Source organism: Drosophila sulfurigaster, chromosome 2L (genome assembly GCF_023558435.1).
Source record: "Drosophila sulfurigaster albostrigata strain 15112-1811.04 chromosome 2L, ASM2355843v2, whole genome shotgun sequence".
NCBI lineage: Eukaryota > Metazoa > Arthropoda > Insecta > Diptera > Drosophilidae > Drosophila > Drosophila sulfurigaster.
Genome location: NC_084881.1, coordinates 22,362,323 through 22,382,159, shown reverse-complemented (window position 1 = coordinate 22,382,159; position 19,837 = coordinate 22,362,323). Strand labels below are relative to the sequence as shown.

At 45.0% G+C, this 19,837-nt stretch overlaps 4 protein-coding genes across 9 annotated transcripts in view; 3 read left to right on the top strand and 1 right to left on the bottom strand.

Moving 5' to 3' along the window:
• Window positions 1-9,814, top strand: part of LOC133842352 (mucin-2) — a 29,198-nt gene extending 19,384 nt beyond the window's left edge. Inside the window, exons 2-7 of one of the 2 annotated variants that reach the window (XM_062275416.1) lie at window positions 2,783-7,194; window positions 7,258-7,372; window positions 7,472-7,954; window positions 8,020-8,978; window positions 9,048-9,283; window positions 9,355-9,814. In XM_062275416.1, coding sequence (XP_062131400.1) covers window positions 2,783-7,194; window positions 7,258-7,372; window positions 7,472-7,954; window positions 8,020-8,978; window positions 9,048-9,283; window positions 9,355-9,505 — 6,356 coding nt within the window. In that variant the 3' untranslated portion in view covers window positions 9,506-9,814. Of the gene's footprint in view, window positions 1-2,782; window positions 7,195-7,257; window positions 7,373-7,471; window positions 7,955-8,019; window positions 8,979-9,029; window positions 9,284-9,354 lie in introns of both variants that reach the window. The other variant, XM_062275408.1, reaches the window with a different exon arrangement.
• A 318-nt stretch (window positions 9,815-10,132) lies between these two features.
• On the top strand, window positions 10,133-16,102 carry LOC133842367 (FHIP family protein GJ17503). 5 transcript variants are annotated; one of them, XM_062275427.1, is made up of 7 exons: window positions 10,133-10,518; window positions 10,751-11,607; window positions 11,667-12,063; window positions 12,870-13,929; window positions 13,986-14,570; window positions 14,922-14,960; window positions 15,266-16,102. In XM_062275427.1, exons 2-7 carry the CDS (start codon window positions 10,898-10,900, stop codon window positions 15,667-15,669), a joined length of 3,195 nt encoding a protein of 1,064 aa, XP_062131411.1. In that variant the 5' UTR covers window positions 10,133-10,518; window positions 10,751-10,897; the 3' UTR covers window positions 15,670-16,102. The 5 variants fall into 5 exon arrangements, with proteins under 5 accessions (XP_062131411.1, XP_062131435.1, XP_062131417.1 ...); XM_062275433.1 differs by having other exon boundaries at window positions 10,134-10,518; window positions 12,894-13,929; window positions 15,266-16,101; XM_062275451.1 differs by lacking the exon at window positions 14,922-14,960 and having other exon boundaries at window positions 13,986-14,565; window positions 15,264-16,102.
• Window positions 16,103-16,388: 286 nt separating this feature from the next.
• On the top strand, window positions 16,389-18,018 carry LOC133842418 (cysteine desulfurase, mitochondrial). Its single transcript, XM_062275497.1, has 2 exons — window positions 16,389-16,636; window positions 16,691-18,018. Exons 1-2 carry the CDS (start codon window positions 16,507-16,509, stop codon window positions 17,947-17,949), a joined length of 1,389 nt encoding a protein of 462 aa, XP_062131481.1. The 5' UTR covers window positions 16,389-16,506; the 3' UTR covers window positions 17,950-18,018.
• LOC133842445 (very-long-chain (3R)-3-hydroxyacyl-CoA dehydratase hpo-8) lies at window positions 18,003-19,107 on the bottom strand. The gene has a single exon (XM_062275532.1). The coding sequence runs from the start codon at window positions 18,923-18,925 to the stop codon at window positions 18,212-18,214; it is 714 nt and encodes a 237-aa protein (XP_062131516.1). The 5' UTR covers window positions 18,926-19,107; the 3' UTR covers window positions 18,003-18,211.
• Between the last annotated feature and the right edge of the window lie 730 nt (window positions 19,108-19,837).

The following is a 19,837-nucleotide window of genomic DNA, read 5'->3' as shown; positions in this document are numbered from 1 at the left end:
TATAAATGATTCGGCAACATTATAAAATGATAAGCAATCAAAATACCATTGCCCATTTTCTTTTTGCACGCTGTTGCGGTTGTCGTTGTTTTTTGTCGGAGTTGTTGTTGTTGTTGTGTGAAGTGGCTATAGAAAAATCGTGCATTTTATTTATATCATCGTTTTGCCGCTGGCAGACAAACCGTCTCGAGCAGCGTCTCCAAAGCAGTTGTTCCGAGCACGCATTTTTATTGAGATTTATTTTGATTTCATTTCGCTCTTCTTATTTCGTCTTTTTGTTCTCGTTTTTTTTTTACTTTTTTTCTTTTTGGCTGCCGGAGGGTTCAATGCCAAAAATGCCAAGCTGCTGTTTATTTTGTTTTTTAAACTTGGTTTATTTTTTTTTGCTTTTTTTTGGAGCCCCTCATTTTTGGCATGCGACCTGCACGAGCCTTAAAGACGACCAAATTGTTGGCAATCTTTTGGGGCATCTTTATGGTGTTGTGTGCTGTGTGTATCCTGCAAATGATTTCATCGTCTCTCACTCGCTTGACGTGCTTATGTGGGCCTTAATTGTTTTATTTGAGTGCCATTATGTGCAGGCACTTTGAGTTTTTTTTTTTTCCTCTTCGTTGATGTCGTTGGTTGTTTTTTTTTTTTTTTTGTCTTTTACTTAAGTGCTTATGCTGCCTCGATTCGTTTATGATCGTTATGATGTCATGCCAAAGCAAATTCCTCTTCATTTTTGTACTGGTTTTTTTTTTCTTTTTGTATAACTTTTTTTGGCTTTGCGGCTCGAGCCATATTTGAAATACGTTGTTCTACTTTTCTTATGTGACTAGACAATCGCCTATTATTTGCTTTTAACAATTTGTTGAAAATGCGTCACTGTCATTGCGGCCTTTTTTTAATTTTTAAATATTTAAGCAACAAAAAGCGTAAAAAACATACACACAAAAACCAAAAACAAAACAAAAAAAAAACCTTTCAAGACGAAACTGGAAATTTTCGTTAGGCAGTTAATGGCAACGCGTCGTCCCCTTTTAACAAATCGTTTTTTTTTTAACTAGCTAATCTTTGTTTTAGGCTGTTTATTTGTTATTGTTATTGTCATTGTTATTTGTTCTATTTGTTTGCTTTTGCCCGACTTTATGGCTGTTACATTAGCCAAACAATTGCTGACACCGTGAAATATGCCAACGCTTTGCGAGACGCCACCGCAGCAAGAAATCCAACACAAATAAAAAAAAACCGATGGAGGGAAAAAATGTTGGCAATGTCAAGTGCTTTGCAATGGGAATATTGGCTTGAGGTTTATGGTTCATGGCATAATATACTTGCCCGCAAATTACCGCATCACTAAAATGTGCTAAAAAGATACAAATAAAAAACAAAATGAAAAGTAAAGAGCACAAAACAAACTCACATTTCTCAGTTTTACAATTTTATTATTTTTTACTGGTCGTCGCCTGTCGCGCTTAAATCGTTTCGTATTATTTATTGACCTCATATATGTAGAATAAATTAGCATTAGTTCTGATTCATCGTGCTTTGCTATATATTTGTTAAATGAGTCGAAAAGTAAAGGCGTTGTTTCTTTTGAAGCATAAATTGATTATTGATAGGCTTTATATTTTTGCATATGAACAAAAATTATGTTTGTTTAAGCTATTTTATTAATTTATGCTCAAAATACGTTTTGGAAAGATGTGCGTCATCTTCAATTCGAGGCTTATCTGCGTTGTTTAGGAAAATTACCACATTATGGTTATTCAGTTTATCTAATTGCAAGGCGTTTGATCTGCTCGAGTTATACAAGTTTGAGGTCTGGTAATTTCAATTTCTGTGCAACAGACAAACTTTGGAAGTCATCGTTTGTGTCCAAAAAAATGCACAGCTTTAAAAGAAATGAAATTTAAGTCACGCATCAAGTCTACAAATTGGTAAACGGAAAATTTGTAACACTCAAGTTTGATCCTCATGTAAGTGTGTTTTACTACGGATCTGATCTACGATTAAGCTTATATTGTATCTTAAATAAAATACAATTTTGTGTACCCCTAACCAAATATCGCTAATTAGTGTTGAATAACGTTCTTGGCGTTAAGCCTGCTATTGGACATGACACGTTATAGAATTCCCCTGAAAGATGATTCAAACTAAACCCCCCTGATATGCACAGCTCGATTCGTGACTATTTGGATAACTAGGTCGCCATGGAACATGGCTATGTACCTGCTTTATCGTTATGCCCGACTTTATCGTCGAGCCAGCAAGAGTTCTAAGACTGCTATCGCAACTCTATGTCTAATAATGTCTATGGAGCGAGCAGCTGTTCCAAAAAGCTGAGAACATAAATATTTACGAGTGTCAAATTGCCATGCTTGGAATACTTGAGCACAGGTTACACAGCCACCAGCATGGTGTGAAAAACCTCAGAGGCCGTTCAGCTTTGCCCCCCTCGTTCCACGTTTTGCAGCACGTTTCAAGAGCGAGGTGAATTCTTGCACTGAAGACAAAATGGCACGTTTGGCTAGGCAACAGCCACAGCCACAGTTGCAGTTGTAGCTGCACTTGCCATGACTTTCTTCAAACAAGACATTGTTGCAACAACAGCGTGGCAACAAATACAACAACAAACAGCTTGGCTACTCAAATGTCATGACATTTCCCCAGCTCATCAGCGCAGCTCTAATGTCAATTTTTGGCTTTTTATGAAACTCGCTGCACTGCAAGAAAATAATGCCAAGTTAGCAATTGCGTTTTCCTAACTAAACAAGCTCTCTTTCCTTTTTCTTTATAGAGCCCAAAACGCTGGTGACTGTGGGACAATCGTCAAGCATTGATGACAACGAAACGCTTGACGAGATCAACTTGAACGCCAGCAGCAGCGACGACTCTTCTGTCGCCGCCGCCGCTGCAGCCAACAGCGCCAACAATTCATATCTAAGTGCGGGCGATGCTAATGCAAATCCCTTGCTAGATCCCCCAACCAATACTGACTCGTTGCTTAGCCAGGCAGCCTCTTCATTTGGTGCGTTGCCCTCGGTGGCCTCCAACGTTTTCTCTACCTTCTCGAAACGCATCTACGCAGGCAGCCAGAGGGAAGCAACAGACGAACAGCAGCCACAATTGGACATTCAACCGACGTACATACAACAAGCAGCTCACTTGCCACCACCAGCTGCAGTTGCGCCTCCGCCCTTCTATGCTGCACCGCTTTCGACTGTAGGTGAAGCTGCACCGGAGCCACCAAAATTCTATGCGCCCACTGAGCTGCCGAACCTAAGCGCAGCTCCTGCAGTGCCACCAACAGCTGGTGGACAAAATACGTATCGCAACACCGCTAGAAAGAAGATCTACGCGCCCATTCCCGGTTTCTCCGAGCATCAGCAAGCAGCTGTTCAACCAGCTGCATTACCCTTTGCTACACCACCATACCCAACACAGCCAGCTGTAGCCACATTTGAGCCACCGGCTCCAGCTCCAGCTCCTGCTCCTGTGCAGGAAGAACGCAAGTCTGGAGGCGGTCTCTTCTCGCTGACCAACTTGGTGCCAAGTGGAGTACTGCAAAACATCTCTGGATTAGTGCAATCAGCTACAGGTCGCGGTTCCGAGTCAGCTCCGCAAGCTCCTCCAGCTGCAGCTTACAACGCTCCAAATCCTGGTTACTTTGACATTAGCACCTCCTCGGGCGGCAATTACTTTGCACCCGCTCAGGCATCAACTGATTACTTTGCACCCACTGCTACTGCACCACCCACTGTCGGTGGTTTCTTCAATCCTGCTGCAGTAGCCGCACCAGCTGCTCCACCTGCAGTTGGCAGCTTCTTTAATCCTACTGAAGTTTCTGCTCCATCTGGTGTCGGGGGATACTTTAATCCGCTGCCTGTTGCCGCAGCTCCAGAAGCAGTTGCTCCGCCGTCAGCCGTTGTTCCACCCTCGGCAGTTTCAGGGCCACCAGCTGCCGTTTTTCTACCCTCTGGAGTCTCAGGACCACCAGCTGTAGCTCTTCTACCAACTACTTCATTACCTTCAGCCGTAGTTCCACCAGCGGTTATAGCTCCTTCCTTGGCAGCTGCTCCGCCACCAGTTGCCGCACTACCGCCAGCATCAACACCGTTCTTGGCAGTTGCTCCACCACCGGCAGTTGCTCCAGCCGTTTCGCAATCACCCTTTGAAACTGTTAGTCAACCACTCACAGTAGCTGCTCCGGAAATTTCTTCAGCAGCTCCAGTAGCTTACGCAGGAGCTCCGCCAGCCGTAACTCAGTCTCTCTTCGGAGCTCCTCCATCGACTTTTGGACAACCACCTTTAGCAGCTCCTCCAACAGCTGTTAGTCAACCACTTTCAGTAACTGCTCAAGGAGTTTCATCAGCAGGTCCTCCACCCGTAGCTCAGTCACTTTTCGGAGCGCCTCCACCGGCTGTTAGTCAACCATTTGCAGTAACTGCTCCGCCATTTGCTCAGCCAGCACCTCAGCTTCCACCTCAACTACCACCTCAAGTTGAGAGCGTTCCATCCTTCGGTCCACCAACAGGAGCAGCACCTGCTGTACCCCCTCCGGCAGCGGGACAAACTTCATATCGCCTGCAGAAGGGCACCCGTCTCTATAAAAGTCCGTTGACAGCCCAGGAAACCGCAACGCCCATCGGAGCCTTTGGACAACAAGCTGGTTTTACAGCCAGTCCCTTTGCACCCACATCGGTAGCGCCAACAGCGGCTATCTTTAATCCTTTCGGAGCACCGACCACCGGAGTTGATTTATTTGCAGCCCAACCAACATATCCTGGACACCAGCCAGCTCCGTCAATTCAGCAATTGCCGCCGTCGGCCTTTCCGCCAGTTCCACAGCAACCATTTATTTGCTCAACAGCGGAGTCAACGCAAGGAGTACCTCTCTATCCACCAGCAGCTGAACAGACAATCACTCAGCCAGCTCCTCCAAAGTCAGAGCCACCACAACCTAAACTAGAGCCAACTTCGGCAAATCCACAGCCAAGTCAGCAAGTTGCTCCCATCAGTGCATCGCTCTTTGCGCCAGTACCAACGCAGGAGGTTTCTCTCGCTGCCAGCTTTGTGGTAGAACCAGCAGTTCCTCTTTATCCACCAACTGCATCACAAACGCTTGCAGAGCAATCTACGCCTAAACCGGAACAAAATCAAGAAGGTCCTATCAGCGCTTCGCTTTTTGCACCAGTTTCAACGCAGGATCTCTTTGCCAGCTCCGCAGCTGAAACAGTACCAGAACTTTCCTCTTATCCAGAATCTAGCACAGTTCCAACACAAGAGGTTCCCCTCTATCCATCATCTGCTGTAACAACTCCGCCTAAACTAGAGCCAACTCAAGAAGTTCCTCCCATCAGCGCATCATTCTTTACGACTGTTCCAACACAGGAAGTTCCTCTCTTTTCAAGCTCTGCAACCGACGCAGCACCAGAACTTTCCCTCCATCAACCATCTGATCCACAATTGCTTGCAGCTCGCGTTGAGTCTAAGGTAGATCAAACTACTCCTCAGCAAGTTCCGCTTTTTGCTGCACCCCCAACAGCAACAGCATTCGAAGCAGCTTCCCAGCTCTTGCCCAGCTCCACAGCGGAAACAACACAAAACTTACCTTATCCTCCCGTATCAGGACTTTTTACGCCGCAGATTCCTATCGAACAGTTGCAAGCACAGATCAGTCAGCAAGTTCCCTTGTTTACTGCACCGCCAACAAGTGCTGCACAGGAAATAGGACTGTTTCCAAGTTCCACAGCTGAAAGCGTTTCATTCTTTGCTCCAGCGCAGATAGAAACATCGACCATTCCCAAGACAGACTCGTCAGCAACTCTTCAAGAAGTAAATAAGACCGAAGCTGATGCGACAGAACCGTCAACTGATTTTACTGAAAGCACACCATTGTTTGTGCCTGTGCCAACAGCTGAAACTACCCAACAAGTTGAGCTTTATCCTCCTGTGGCTGCTACCGCTGACATTAGTCAGGAAACTTCAGATACCCTCACAACCAGCAGTCTCTTTGGAGCACCTCAAGTTACTCAAGAGCCTGTAGCTCCAATCGGCAACGTTGCTCCACCATCAGCCAGCGATTTCTTTGCTCTACCACCTCAATCCATCGACGCCACAAGCGCTGCGCTAACCACACAAACGACTACGACATTCTTCAATCGTTTCGCGCAGACCATTACGACACCACTTCCGCAGGAAGTACTGCCACCACCGATAGGATTTGTAGCACCCGACGCAAATCAACTTTTCGAGGCGCAAACCATTGAGCCTGTGCTAGAAACCGAACAAGTAACAGCCCTAGCACCGCCACCCACAGCAGCCAAACCAACGGATAGCTCAGCAGCTCCATTGGCAAATCCATTCCGCAGAAGCAGCGACGCCATTGCACATCCAGCATCTGCTCCATCGCCATTGCAGAGCTTCTTTACGCCAGCTAGCAACGGTGGCAGTGATTTCAATTTCTTTGCGGCACCCACGGAAGCTGCTCAATTCCCGGAATTGCCCGCTCAATTAAACATAGCTCCGCCTCCGCTAGTGCAGGAACCACCACCGGCAACCACAACTGATAGCAACCAAGTCTCTGGCGCACTTGGCTTTGAGCAACTGCTCAGCGACACACAGCAAATTGTAAATTCCAACGCAAACGTCTATCAAAATTCAAGTGTAAACTCTTTTTCGGGCTTTTTTGGCGGTCCATCTGAGACGCCACAACTTGTTCAACAACAACAACCACAAATTCCGGCATCAGTTGCAGTTTCTACTGCTGCACCGCCCTCAGGAAATTTCTTCGATCATTTTGCGGCCGCTGCTCCGGGACAACAGGAGGATCAACGCATACAAAACTTTTTCAACAATCCACCGCTGCAGGATCAACCCGCTGCTCCAGGAGAACTCAAGTACGATCTAGTCCACAGTGGTTTGCCCACAAAACACTTTGAGGGACGTTCCCAAACATCAGCTTCAAATCAGGTTGAGCCCCCTTCCTCAGCCTGCTCTGATTTCTCTACGGCAACAAAGGGAACTCCACAGCAGCAGCAACAGCAGACACAGCAACCACAACAAGTACAGCAGCAACAGCAGTCCGAGTCTAATCAGGCAGAAGATCTGCAGCGATTGTATCAGGGAGAATTACCCGAGGAGATTCTACAACAATTAAGAATGGCCAGCGAAAAGGGTCAGGCGATTGCGCCGCCAGCCGATACGGTTGTAAGTTTGCTAACTTTCGCCTTTCGTTGGTATTTCAAATTAAAATTTCTTATTTATTGGTAGGTTTACACTCCTGTGTTGCTGCATTGGTTCTACAAGCGCAGTGTAGACAGCAAATTTGTGTGGACTCCATTCAGTCATTACGATTCAGCTCTACTCGAGACTAGCCTGACTAGCGGTAAGTTGCTCTATAGAAGTACTTAATTATATTAAAATAGAGTATTTAGATGTGCTATTACTAATATATAATACTTTACTTTCCTTCACACTCCCTTAGAAGAATCGGATTCATCAAGCATTGTGCCCGTGGAAGGTGGTCGCTATGATGTTAACATCAAGGAGCGCACCAAGACACCTGTGTTCTGGGAGGGCAAGGCCATCGAGGTGCGACGCTGTTCCTGGTTCTACAAAGGTGTCGACTCAAAGTACGTGCCATATGCCGAAGAAACGGCGGCAGCACTTGAGGCTGAATACAAACGTGCCACCGAAACGGGTGAATGGCTGAAGAAGATACCGTTGGGCAACGGCGAGCAGGTGACGATGCATGGTCCCAACGTCATTGTACACTTTATGCCGCCGTCAAATGCAGATACTTGGGGCGGCACCGTGCAGAGCTCGTCACGTCCCTTGGTGGTCAAGCGAGACTTGAATGATTTCAAAATACAACAGGGTGAATCACAGCGCGTAGATCATTTGCTATTCATGGTACATGGCATTGGGTCAGCTTGCGATCTGAAGATGCGCAACGTTGAGGAAGTTGGTAAGTTTACAGAATATTGAATTAGTTGTCTAGTTAAGTTATTAATCTGTTAAAACTCGTTCCAGTTGATGATTTCCGCATTATTGCCCAGCAGCTGGTACAATCACACTATAAGAATTCCACAGACATGGGTCTGGTGGGTCGCGTCGAAGTACTGCCCATTGAATGGCATGGCCATCTGCACTCCGAGGAGTTGGGCATCGATGAGAAGCTCAAGTCCATTACGCTAGAGTCCATTCCACGTTTGCGCAACTTCACCAACGACACGCTGCTTGATGTGTTGTTCTACACGAGTCCCAAGTACTGTCAGAAGATCATGAATACCGTGGCCGATGCCTTGAACGAAGTGTATCTGAAATATCGCATGCGACATCCTGAATTTAATGGCGGCGTCTCCTTGGCTGGTCACAGTTTGGGCTCGTTGATCCTCTTTGATTTGCTGTGCCATCAGGAGCCACTCAAGGAAAGCGAAGAGGAAAACAAAGAGAATCCTGATCAGTTGCCGCGCAAGCAGCAGTATCAACAGGGGGCCGACCAGGTGCAGTTGCCCAACAATGATAAAATGCTACCCAAACAGGTCAGCTATGCCATGGGAATGGGCGTGGCAGGCACTGGGCAACCGGTCATCAATTACACACAGTTGATATTCCACCCCAAGAAGTTCTTTGCTTTGGGCTCTCCCATTGGCATGTTTGTCACCATACGTGGCATCGATAAGCTTGGTCTTGATTTTCGTCTACCCACTTGCGCGGGTTTCTACAACATATTCCATCCCTTTGATCCGGTTGCGTATCGCATCGAGGCCCTGGTTAATCCCGACATGAAGGGCATACGTCCGGTGTTGATACCACATCACAAGGGACGCAAACGCATGCATCTGGAGCTGAAGGAGACAATGACGCGCGTGGGTGCAGATATTAAGCAACGATTCATGGACACATTCAAGACAACACTGGATAGCGTTAATTTCCTGGCCACGGTCACTAAAGTCAAGAAGGAGGCCGAGGAGTCGCTAGAAAAAGAGGTGAGTTTAATATATAATTTCGCCAAGAGAGTTTCTAAACAATTGCCTTAGAGCTCCTCCTCCTCGCAGGTATTCCAAAAGCAAACTGAGGACCAAGACGAATCATCAGTGGCGACCACATCGACGCATGCGCGTCAACGAACCGATTCAGAATCCACTACAACATCAGATCCAGAATTCATTGAATTAGATTTTCCACTTGGCAAGCTGAATGATTCAAAGCGCGTGGATTATGTGCTCCAAGAGGCCCCGCTGGAGTTCATCAACGAGTACATCTTCGCTCTGAGCAGTCACGTCTGCTACTGGTAAGAAGTTAACAAATTTACTATATACTATGTGAAACCGATCAGTAATCTCTTTTCTTCCTCTATTTTAGGGCATCTGAGGACACAATTCTGTTTGTAATGAAGGAAATCTATGCAGGATTGGGTATTAGCACCGATAGCCAAGTGCCGCAGCAATCCATGACCATTGAGAGGCCCAGCTCACGGACAAACAGTGTTAGTCAGTCGCTGTTGCCGATGTGAGTTGACAATTTGTGGAAACAACACAGACAGATAGATACACTGTTCTAGCTCGTTATCTCCGTCGTCGTGTAATACATCATTTATTATTACAAATATTTAGTGACAATTTATTTAAACTATGTTATTTGTTAGCAAAATCATACAAAGAATTTTGAACATGTGCAACTCTAACTTGGTTAATGGTTATATCAAATTAAGAAGTCTTGCATTGTCAGCAAACAAACATCCGCCAAGGATCAATGTTTGAAGAGCTTTACAACAAAAAAAAAACAAAATAGTCAGTCTATGAAAAAACAAACGATAAATGTACACTACTATTATTAACTGCATATCTACTAACTATGTGCTGTTGTTCGTTTTGTAAAATTGCGTTTATAACATGACTTTGTAACTTTTATGAGCGTATACTAAATAAAAAAGTGTATGTCCAACAAAAATATTCAAATATATAAATAAACTCAATAAAATGCAAATCCCGCATAAGCATTTTGAATTTTTCCGCCATTAAATATTTATTTATCATTTCTTATCGATTCGTGAGCAAGACAGCTATCGTCATCAGGTGATTTTAGGGTTGCAATTCGCAGGCAGTGTTTTGATTGTGCTGTGTTATCGGCCGACCACCACACAGTCTATCGCTCGCCTACTAATTCATTCATTACTTTCTATTATTTGTTGTAAATATTTTTGTTTTAAAATGGTATAAACTACGCGTAAAACGTATCCCAAATAGTGCAACATGAGGCTTTAAGGTGTCGACTAGGCTTTATGCATGTTGTTTACCGCGTAACTGAAGCACAATTGCGTTTTTTTCCACCTGCCAAGTGTGCGCACAACACAAGGACGGGGGCCAGAGATTGCTGTGCTGTGTCGTCGTCGTTGTCATTTCCCAGTGCCAAATACAAAAAAAGAGCTAGTTGAATAGCGTCCATGAGTACCTGGCATAAAAAAAAAGAAGGCAACACCTGGTGTAAGAATCAGTCAGCAAGGCGATGACGATGAGAATACATTAGGTGAGCAGCAAATACACAACTGTGTAAAGTGCCAGCAATAGCAACAACAATTTGCAGCGCTTCAGTGACTATAAAAAAAATGCCACTTGCTCGCTCGCTTCCAAATACGTATGCAAGCTGCCTCTCACTCTCCCACACACACACTGACAAACAGTCTGCAATTGTTGTTGTTGTTGCTGTCGCTCGTAGAAGATGCAATGGGCAAAGCTTATCTATTCGCGTTTGCTTTCAGTTTTGAAATACGTACACGACATACATATCTATGTATAGCTGGAAACGCAAACGAGAATACTCAGCGCACAAAAATTGGAAGATAAGAATTAATTAAATACATGCCAAAATAACAATTAAAACAAAAACAAAAATCGCAACGGAAACAATGAGTTGGCTACGAACCAGTCCATTGCGTCAGAGTCTTACACGGCACAGTGGCAGCTCTGGCGGCAGCAGCGGCAACTCTGGCAGTAGCCACACTATTCAACGACCCATCGATGCGGCTACCGATTGTGATCCCCGTGCCTGCTATGATAGCTTTTGCAAGCACTGGCAACAGGCTCATGAGATCATACAACACTCGGGCGGTCCGCCTACGCATGACGATGTACTGGGCGTGGTGTCGCATCTGGACTATATGGTAACGCTGCTGCTGGTCGAACTGCATCATTGCAACAAAGTGTCACTGCCCACCACGGATGCAGCGCCTCCAGCGGCACCTTGTCTGGAATTTCTGCTCAGCGAGAATCTGCTGGACAAGCTCTACGAATGGGCGAGCACAACAGGACGCTATGCCAACGCTGTACGGCTGGAGCAGCTGAAGTTGTACGAGTTACTTGTCAGCCATTCGCGTCATCAGCTGCTATGTCACGAGCCGTTTTTGCGGCCGCTGCTCAAAATCTTAGCGTCGAGTCAGGGCGAGATATTTCCGCCAGATCTCGAGAAACGTTTGGTCATACTGCTCAATCAGTTGTGTGTGGTTCTAATGCAGAATGTGCATCTGCTGGATCTGTTCTTCTTCTCGGCACAGACGCAAGTGCAGGAGCAAATACAAAACGGCAGCCTGCCGCAGCCCAAAAGCGGCACCACCACCAAGTAAAGTCTTGAAGTTTACTCATTTTAATTGTCAGTCATAATTTTTTAAATATTTACAGCTTCATTATCTTCTCCCTGCTCATACCGTATGTGCATCGTGAGGGCAGCTTGGGACATCAGGCACGCGATGCGTTACTGCTCTGCATGGCGCTGTCGCAGAAGAACTCCAACATTGGCCACTACATTGCACAATACTCGTCCATTTGCCCGCTACTCGTCACTGGCCTTGGTGGCCTCTATTCTCGGTTGCCCAACAGCATTGAGATTAGCTCGATTGATTGGCATCGCATTACCCCAGATGATGTCACCGAAATACCCGAGTTGACCTTGTTTATGAATGCCCTGGAGTTTTGCAATGCTGTTGTCCAAGTGGCCCATGAGATGATCAAACAGCAGCTGTTGGACTTCATGTATCAGGGCTTTATTGTGCCGGTCCTTGGACCAGCGATACTCCAGGTGAGTGTTTGCAGTTTGTTACGCTTGTCTTGGCTCTTCACGTAAAAACTTGTCTTCGATGCATTTCTTGTGGTGTTGGTTGCAAAGTTTGTCACTTGTCCCTGTGGTATATGTGTCTGTTTGATGCTTCTACTTAGTATATATATTGCTACGTTTATGCGCAGCTACTAATCGTGATTAAGATAAATCAGCAAACTGAAATTTAACGTCCTTGCAGACTGAAGTATTTTTACTAATTTCAATTATTTCATATCCACAAAAAATTACTTTGGACTGATAATTGTTTAGCAACTTTATGAAAAAAATATAATTGTAATTTTGTTCTCAGAATTCTTATCTGTTTACTGGTTGTTTTTTTGGGCAACTTTATGATAGAACTGCTTAGCATAAATATATATTTTATTTCTAAAAAAGTATTATAATTTACGCGTAACTTTAATCCAGAGTTTCTGCGGCGAAATTTTCAAGTTTTTGTTAGTACATATTAATTAAAGCCAAAGGTGATTCCATACCTATTACATTATTTCAAAAACACATCAAATAAATGGATAAATATAATTTAAAAGAAGTATAGATACTTTCAAACCAATAAGTTTTCAAAATTGATGCAAGTATTTCATAATAGATTTAATCTAAAATGTACAAATCATGATAAGTGGACAGCATAAACGTAGCGAATATATACAATTTATGTGTGTTATCCTCTATCTATCTTTATGGGCCGACCCCAATGCTAACCAAAAACAACAAAAAAAAACACCTCGCCTCGAAATGTCGAAACAACTTTTTGCGCGTTCAATTCGCAGACACTGAAGGGCAAACATTTTCAGACGAACATCGACTCACAAATCTCGGCCATGTCCTATCTGGATCTGATCCTACGCTCCATCACCGAACCGGGACTGATGCGTGCCTTTGTTAAGTTTTTGCTCGACACGGAAAAGTTCGATGGTGAACGTATTCTGGATGCGCTTGTAGAGCGTCTTCATTCACCAGATGCCAATCTCTGCATGGTTACGATGGCGCTGTTTGATACGCTGCTGGGATTGCACTGTGAAGATCTAATGCTGGAGCTGCTGTTAAAGTACATGCTGCCGGGCAAACATGTGCCTATTTCACATCGCCACAAGATCAACAAAATCGATCCATATCTGAACACCACCGAGTTCTTTTTGGAACTCACACCGGATGTGATGAAGCGGGCCCGCGATTTAGCGCGTCCAAAGAGCGTGGATTTCAGCGCTGAACCAGCGGCAGCTTCTGCTGTGTTGCCCAGTTTGCCGTCGCCGGTGATGAGCAAAACCATTGGCGCCAACTGGAACTATTATGGTCACTATGCGGGTGACAGTCTGTATGCCAACATTCAAGCATATCTCTTTGAGGCGCATGCACGAATCGCACAATGTCAACGCGATTGCGTCAAGTGGGCGAACAATTATCGCTATCAGAAATGGCCACGTCAAGGACAAACGCGTGCCACAGCACATGCCTTGGAGCTAGCCAAGCAGTTCTTCAGCGAATTTGGCAGCACAGCGACGCCGTTGGTTGTGCCAGCTGTGAGTGAGCTCGGCGAGAAGCAACTGGATAGCTTGCAATCCATTGGCGAATCGAGTGGCTATGAATCGTTCAAGTGGCGGCCCGCAGATGATGCAGACGATGGCAATGAAGGGACCAATAATAATAATACCACTGTGACCAGCGAAACGGATCTAGAGCACAGCAACAGCAGCAGTCATCATAATACCAGCAGCTTGAGCAGCGGGCGACGCGATTCGTGGCGTATTTCGCACAGCACACGCAACGAACTATTGCTCACAGATTTAGATTTCTCGGAGGATTTGTTTGCGCAGGGCACCGTAAGCTTAGGTAAGTAATCAGCTTTTATTAAATACGACATATTAAATGACTAGTTTCTTTCGCAGGTCCCTTTCTCAATGCCATTTGGGGCAAACTGCAAACCTTCACGAGCAACTCGCTGTACGTCAATCTGCATCTAACTGGTCTGATTACACGCCTTGCCTGGTATCCATTACCTTTGGTGCACTCTCTGCTGCTTCGCTCAGACATTGCCATCACGTCGGATACGCCGTCGTTCCATCAAGTGTTGCGCATGCTGAAGCAGCAAATTGATGCCGAGTTGCCGGTGGCTGAGAATTCACTGGAAATTATCGATGTAGCGCGTTCGTATCTGATTGATCGCGAGTTTCGCTTGGTCAATGCGCGCAAAGTAAGCGACAATTCGCCCCTGCATCAGCAGCAGCTGCAGCACCAACAGCACGGCCACAACACCAGCAACCAGCAGTCGAGTCATCAACGTTCCACATATGCCACACTTTCGGCAGCGACACCAGTGCAGGCTTCCCCAAGCAGCGCCTATGATCCGTTTAGACGCAGCGACAATAAGCGACGCAGCATCAGCAAGTCTATCACAAGTATGTTTAGCCGCAGATCCGCTTCATCCACAGCGCAGGCAGCGCCAGCAGCTGCAACCACAACGAACTCCTCGAGTAAGTGCAGCGAAATGCTTAAGTTATGGACATTGCACAATTATTCTATTTTACAAACAAAATTCACAAGAATTCAAAACATGAAAACATAGAACGCAGCAGCGGATGTTGGAACAAAGTCGGTTGCGGGATCTTAAAACAAAAAACACACGCACCACACACACACACACAGCTTGATTAATCAAGAAATTGATTGATTGAGCAGTGTAATCATTAATTCTACACTATACACATTTTAGATTTTGTAATATGTCTGCAGATGTCATTTGCTTATAATGAATTTGTCTCTCTTTTTTTATTGTTTACTTTTTTTGATCGATATGAAAAATTTTCTCCTACGAAAATTCTTAGCTTCATCTGGCTTATCACAAATTTACGCATTCTTCACCGGTAAATATTTCACGCTTAAAACAAAAACCAAAAAAAAAAAAAATCTATATTGATATCTTAATTATATTAACTATTAGTATTTATGCTATTCTTATGCCTCGTTGTCGTTGTAAACTGTTAGCTGTTGACAATTTGTTGAGTAGTTTGCCGCTTCCTATTATTGCTTTTGTACATATTGCTGCTCTCCTTAATTCCTTACTAAACTCCGCATTTGTTTACCATTCTCGTTATTCGCTTAACCCCCAAGTTAATCAGCAAACAATTTCAAAATTTGCAATATTAATTAATGTTTACGCATCTTACAGGCGCCGCTTCCACTCTTGTGGGCGGAGCAAACAACACGGACGTGACTCGCGGCTCAGCGCAGGACTCTGCAAGGGGCAACACCTGTGAGACAAGTCTGAGCACCACGCCACAGGCAAGTGGCGCAGGAACAGGCACGGGAAGCAACAACAGCTCCACACAAACCTTATCCGGTCCCCACTCGTCAAGCACGCTGCTTGGAGGCGAAAGTGGCGCAGCAAGCTTTAATTCGGAACCCGTATCATTGGATTCCGTTGCCTCGATGGGCATCATTGCCAATACTAGTGGCACGGAGCGCTCTCGTGATTTGGCCTTATGTGCTGTGCTATTGGATGAGTGGCTAAAGGAGCTGGCGGCTATTGCGCTGGAGCAGAGTGTAGTGCTCGTAACGGAGCAGCTGCTTTGACAACAACGGCAAATGCACAATGGTGATTATCGGATTTGTTGACGTTTATTTATTTTGGAAAACCAGTTCAATTATTTTGTAATCTTGCTGTTAAATTATCAAAAATTGTATTAGTCTGTATTTCGTACGAACAAAATGGCACTTTTGAACAGATTTACCCTTTAAAAAGAAAAACAAAAATGAAAACAATCACTCGTTAATCTAATATTTTAGTTATAAGGTTTAAAGTTGTAATCAAAACATGTTGCTAGCTGACAGAATCGACAATTTTTAAGTGTTCAAATGTAAAAAAAGAAACAAAAATTATTCTAATTACAAGCAATAGGCATATATAAATATATTACATACATATACACCTTTATATAAATGAAGTTGGATATTAGATGAGAAAGTTTTTACACCACAGCATACCATTTAAATATGTATACATATATAAATCTATTTTTGCAATATATATTTTATGCTTTTATGTACATACATATAAAAAAAAAACGTTTTTAAATAACGTGAAAGTATTAAATCGGTCCAATTAATTAAACACTGCACATACAATTATAAAGCATTTTAAATTGAAAAGTACTTCTGAATAAAAAAAATATTTGCATTTAAATAACGAAAGAAGGCGGCAAGCTAACCCACAATTGTATGGCAACGCTGTTGTTATCGGCATTTTTAGAGCTTCAATACATCTACTTATCGACTTTGCTATCGTTGCTTCTTCCCTAGAGCGTTAGGGTCACACTGGCAAGCTGATTAGATTGTGAAATAATAAAAACGAAAAACTTATAATAAATACAATAATAAATAGTTAACAACTCACACACGTGCTAAATAAATATGCAAAACGTGCTGGGCCGATTGCAGGCGCAAATGCTGCGGCCCCATGCCAAAGCTATGGCGTACTTGCTGCGCCCGGAATCGACAACAGCGGCAGCAACAACAACAAAATTGGCGGCCACCTCCAAAGGTAAAAACAACAACAAACGCTGTTACATAGTGTTTTATCTTATATTTATTCTAGAATTTCGTGAGCGCCAGGTACGTTTCAACATCAAAAATGACCAGACGGAGGGACGACCGCTGTACTTGGATGCACAGGCCACAACACCGATGGATCCGCGAGTGCTCGACGCTATGTTGCCTTATCTCACCAACTACTATGGTAATCCACATTCGCGAACACATGCCTATGGCTGGGAAACGGAACACGCTGTGGAGAAAGCACGCGAACAGGTTGCTCGCCTCATCGGTGCCGATGCCAAGGAAATCATCTTTACATCAGGAGCCACTGAGTCAAATAATATTGCTGTGAAAGGAGTGGCACGTTTCTATGGTACGAACAAAAAGCATGTGATTACCACACAGACGGAGCACAAGTGTGTGCTGGACTCTTGCCGTGCGCTTGAGAACGAAGGCTACCGTGTGACCTACTTACCCGTGGAGGCCAATGGCATCATTAACATGGAACAACTGGCCGAGGCAATGACGCCAGACACCTCCCTTGTTTCCATAATGACGGTGAACAATGAGATCGGTGTGAAGCAGCCCATCCAAGAGATTGGTCAGTTGTGTCGCTCGCGCAAAGTATTTTTCCACACTGACGCCGCTCAAGCGGTGGGCAAAATACCCATCGATGTGAATGCCATGCAGATCGATCTTATGTCCATCTCGGGACATAAGATCTACGGCCCCAAGGGTGTGGGTGCCTTGTATGTGCGTCGCCGACCGCGTGTGCGTCTCGAGCCCATCCAGAGTGGCGGCGGCCAAGAGCGTGGCTTGCGTAGCGGCACAGTGCCCGCTCCCTTGGCTGTGGGCTTGGGTACAGCAGCGGAATTGTCGATGCAGGAGATGGACTACGATAAGAAGTGGGTGGACTTTCTGTCGAAGCGTTTAATGGATCGCATTACGACTGCGTTGCCGCATGTGATACGCAATGGTGATCCGGAGCGAACCTACAATGGTTGCTTGAATTTATCGTTTGCCTACGTCGAGGGTGAATCATTGTTGATGGCCTTGAAAGATGTGGCTTTGAGCAGTGGCTCGGCTTGCACCTCAGCGTCGCTGGAGCCGTCATATGTGCTGCGTGCCATTGGCACCGATGAGGATTTAGCGCACAGTTCCATACGCTTTGGCATTGGACGTTTTACCACGGTGCAGGAGGTGGATTATACGGCAGACAAGTGTATCAAGCATGTGGAGCGTTTGCGTGAAATGTCGCCGCTGTGGGAAATGGTACAGGAGGGCATTGACCTTAAGACCATACAATGGTCACAGCACTAAGAGTGTTACGTGCCCCAATTTAAAAGTGTGGCAAATGAATAAGAATAAAAATGTTAAGTGATTGGTTAAGTTTATTTGTTTTTGTACACAACAACCAAGGTGAAACTTAATTAGCTAACTTAAAAAGTCAAGTTATGATGAATAATGAATTAAGTCTAAACTTGGATGTCAGCTTGAGGTGACTGCTTGTTCACTCCAAAGTGCGAAGCTGAAACAGCAAACTGAATGTAAATGTTTTGTTCGAAATGCTTCGGTTCAAAGTTCAGTTGGCTTTCTTCTTACTGCCGCCGCCGAGAATCTTGCGACGCAATGCAAACATATGCATGTAGAGCTGGGGGAAGATGGGAATGTAACCCAGCATGACGATCCACAGCAGTGCATAGTACGAGAAGGTGGCATTCCATTTGTTGGGCAGCTCCACGCTCCACACACTGTGATCACGGGCATAACGTTGTGCCCACCAGAAGCACAACAGCTCTCCCGTCACACCAATGGGATACAACCCGATGAATGTGGTGTAGCGCAGAAAGACTACAAAAGATGGCACCACTTTGATGATGTTCAGCGCATAGAAACCATAGCGGATGATCTCAGTGATTGCCCACGCAAACAGCGCTATTGGCAAACCGGGAGAGACTTTGCCTGTCGGCGTGGCCATCACAACACCCACGACGACCATCATGCGACTGAAGACCTGGAATGTGGTGACCACAGGATTGGATTTAACCAGCCCAAAGACAGCATTCAGGATCTCGACGAATGCAGCATTCTGGAAGATGATGACGGCGAGGCGTGTGTAATCCCACAACGTGATTTGGGCACGAAATTCGGGACCCTGGAGCACGTAGTAGTTGACCAGCTGATAGAGAATGTAGCTCCAGCCGCCGACTTGCACAGCATTGTAGCCAAACAAATAGAGTTTGGTCAATGAAGATGGCTCTTTGGCAGGCGTTTTAACTGCTGTTTTTGCGGACATTTTGTGTGCTGTGTGAACTTTCACCTTGTCTTGTTACATGCACAGCTCATTGACTAATCAGGCAATAAATACCACCGATCGCGCGATATGCGAACGAACGCGCCACAAGCAAAACTCAACTGATAGCGCCGCTCGCTTTCACCTGCTGCTGACTAGTTTTAGTTAAGTGTTGCTGTTGTTGTTTGCGGCGTATTCTATTGCGCAATACGGTCACACGCAATCAGTGTTGCCAACATGGCCTATTATGATATAAACTATGTCTGCAGTGCACAAACACATATGCAATCCTAATTATGTACAACCATTTAAAACGCTTTAAATGTTAAGTCTACATTTATATTTATCGTGCTGCTATTTGTAAATGGATGATTTTATCAATATTAGATATTGTTATCGATTATTCCAGTGTTACCCATTTAACTTTACTTTCCCCTTCAAGCACTTGTACGAGTTGGCAGCACTGTTTGCCTTGGCATCACAGCAAGCTGGCTCATTCGCACACTTTTATGTTTTGCGCGCAGCTGCTGTCGTTGCTGTTCGCCTGGTGAAAACCGAACCGAAAACCGAACGTGTCTGAAAAGTCTGGCACGGTCTGTGCACATGGGTCGAACGCGGACGCGCGCACACACCTGCCAGCCACATGTGTGGGGCACACAATTGTTTCCCCAACTTTTGTTGCGCCGGGCCATCACATCGCATCGCGCCGCGCCGCGCTGACTAGTATGCTGATCACAATAGTGGCGCAAAAAAATTTCCCATCATCAGCGGCAATTTTGGCGTTTTTGTTATTCGAAAGCTAATTCGAATTGAAAACGGTAAAAAAGGTTGAGAATGTGTGTGTGTTGTGCAGCAAAGCATGCCTGGCTTATGCGCAATGGCAATTTTGTAATCAGCACGTGCCATGTGGGCGGA